Source organism: Eupeodes corollae, chromosome 3, assembly GCF_945859685.1.
Source record: "Eupeodes corollae chromosome 3, idEupCoro1.1, whole genome shotgun sequence".
NCBI lineage: Eukaryota > Metazoa > Arthropoda > Insecta > Diptera > Syrphidae > Eupeodes > Eupeodes corollae.
This window is the reverse complement of record NC_079149.1, coordinates 56,972,574-56,975,144: the sequence shown is the minus strand read 5'-3', so window position 1 is coordinate 56,975,144 and position 2,571 is coordinate 56,972,574. Positions and strand designations below refer to the sequence as shown.

Genomic DNA, 2,571 nt, shown 5'->3' with positions numbered 1-2,571 from the left:
CTTAAATACCTCACTGCAAAAATAAATTGGTCTTATCTTTCAAAATAGTTTGACCAAGTTTGGAGCAAGTTCTGAAATTGGCTTTATTTCACTTTTTTTCATGTTTTGAAAGTTGGCCTTATTTCACAGCACCTATTATATTCATAAATTATTTCCTGCTTGCAACTCCTAATCCATCATTGAACTGTTTTTCTGATGTTTATTTGTATATTGATTCATGGTCTTATCTTCAAAAGGGAATTTTAATGGCAGCGTACGATAAGCAACAAAAAAGAGCATTTCTTGAACAATGTTTAATGTGTTTTGTTTTGCAACCAACAATATGAGCCCCCCCATTTTGCTATAATCTTTCTGAAGATGGTAAAAGTTATGCATATGTAGTAAACTTCGATTATTACATTTCGGTTAAGTCTTAAACAAGTTATAGTTTTTTTTTATGTTAATTTAACAGGTTAAAGTTCATTAAACTACATACGTATTATGTACATACATTCATTAAGTTTAAGAATCACTTTCAAACATAAAAAGTGTAAATTGAGATGTTTTGAAAATATATAAACTTTTGAAAAACAACAAAATTGATTTTAAGTCAATATAACCCCAATTGTAACTGTTGTTCCACCAAATTGTTTTATACAACGGACCGTTCGAAATAAACCTACGAAAACTTTGTTTTAAATTTCAAGTAATTTTTTATGCCACCCCATTGCACAGACAAACTTTTGAAATTTTCTAATTAAACAAAAATCAAACTCATTTGTTATTCTATATACGCTTGTCAGTGTTCAAGTGAAACACGTGTTTCAATATTTATTTCAAGACATCAATCAATATCACATATTTTCCTTCTTTGATAGCCTGAGTACATTATCTTATTTTTTTGTGTTTCTTTATTGTCCTCAATCAATGTCTCCCCTTCGTTTGTGTTCGAAGAATTTTGCTTTATTTCACTTTCCTGTTGATGGTTGGTATCAGTAGTTGACATAATACAATCTTGTAGTTCTAGAAAAGTCAAGTAGTAGTTTTCAACGTATCCTCTTATTGATGCATTTTGACATTTTTCAACTTCATAATTTTGTTTTTCAATATCCTTTTTTTAACAAATGTTTAAATATGTAAAACTTAAATTGTGGATTTGAACTCAAGATAGATACCTTTTCTTCTACATCATCCTTAGTGTGTAAAGTGTTTTTAGAATCCTTCGAACAATTCATGTAACACTTGGAGAATTCAAAAGCCACACCATTCAAAATTGGCGCGAAGAAACGAAAACAATCATCCATTTGTGTTTTTTGCTCAGATCCTAGAATGAAGATAATCTTTGTTTTATAAAATCGTAAAATATCCTTTTTGTAAAAAGCGAAATCAATTTATTACAAATTGAATGAATATTCCCGTTGTTATGATAAATCGTAGTTTTGACATTTTTTGAACACTTGAAATCAGAAAGAAGAACAAATGTATAACACTCCATTAGACCAACTGCCGCACACTGGAAGTGTATTTCGCTTCCTCATTGCACTTGGCGTGGAGTCTTCTTCTTTTAGAAAGCTATATAATTTCACCCAAGACCAAGACCAATACCGAACTTCAAAAAGTAATTATTTTTCAATTGTAGATTATCAATAAAATACTTAAGTGTCTTTGTCGTTTTCTAATCAAAAATATAAACTCAAAGATAAGACGATTTGTTAGGTCAAAATAAATTATTTAAGTGCTTTGATAAATTATGTATTTGAGTGTAGGTAATTTTAGTTGTCAATTTTATCATAAAAACGATTATAAGTAAGAATTGACACACCTTCACAATGATTTATTGGGGATTTTTACCTTGTACTCAAAGAATATTCGCTCAACTTTAAAAAAAATCTTCTTCGTTTAGTGCCAAAATAATATGAAGGTACTTTGATTGTTTAAATTAATTGAAGAAGTCTTTATGCCACTTTCGTTTTTGAAATGCAACTGAATTGAATTAACAAAATATTTATGTTTGAATACAAAAATGCAAGTATGTTTACTATAACCATTTCATCAAAATAAAGATAAATTTACAAAAGTATAAACGAACCTTAAGTTGCAGTAACTCTTGGTTTTTAATCGGTCAAAATATGGTTTGTTTTCAAAATTCAAATGGAATTAAATGATAATATATCAATTTATTGATTGATAGCCTTATATAGGGTATTCCAGTAAGAAGTTTCATTTTAAATATCCCACTTGTCAGGACAGCAGTCATATTTTGACATTTGATAACTACGTTAAGTTACAATCACATACAGGCGTAAATGTGGGAATTTTTCATGGGAACTTTATAAAATAATTAAGTTAATATCCAATAATCTCTATCAAGACGAATATTCGTGTTGTACAATGCCGAAATTAACACCTTTACTACTAACAAAAAAAAAGGATGGGATGCGACTCACAATGATAGCTTCCTATCCCGTCTGTCGATTTGTCTTGCTTAAAAGGTTTGTAGGTTTTCGTGTTTTGTGGAAAAAGTTATCAGTTAAATTATTCTACAAAATTTAAAAATTACCAACGATATTTTTCATATGATAGTTTGATTTC

At 28.9% G+C, this 2,571-nt stretch overlaps 1 protein-coding gene across 1 annotated transcript; it reads right to left on the bottom strand.

Moving 5' to 3' along the window:
- Nucleotides 1–756: 756 nt before the first annotated feature.
- On the bottom strand, nt 757–1,600 carry LOC129952034 (uncharacterized). Its single transcript, XM_056064456.1, has 3 exons — nt 1,378–1,600; nt 1,155–1,319; nt 757–1,090 (listed from the first exon to the last, which is right to left on the bottom strand). Exons 1-3 carry the CDS (start codon nt 1,423–1,425, stop codon nt 824–826), a joined length of 480 nt encoding a protein of 159 aa, XP_055920431.1. The 5' UTR covers nt 1,426–1,600; the 3' UTR covers nt 757–823.
- Nucleotides 1,601–2,571: the final 971 nt, after the last annotated feature.

Excerpts from the sequence above, each read along its gene's own strand:
- LOC129952034 (XM_056064456.1), bottom strand. The coding sequence starts at position 1,425 with ATGTCAAAACTACGATTTATCATAACAACGGGAATATTCATTCAATTT. Across the intron at positions 1,320-1,377 it reads CGGGAATATTCATTCAATTT|ATTATCTTCATTCTAGGATC; the intron begins GTAATAAATTGA and ends TATAAAACAAAG. Across the intron at positions 1,091-1,154 it reads AGGATGATGTAGAAGAAAAG|GATATTGAAAAACAAAATTA; the intron begins GTATCTATCTTG and ends TGTTAAAAAAAG.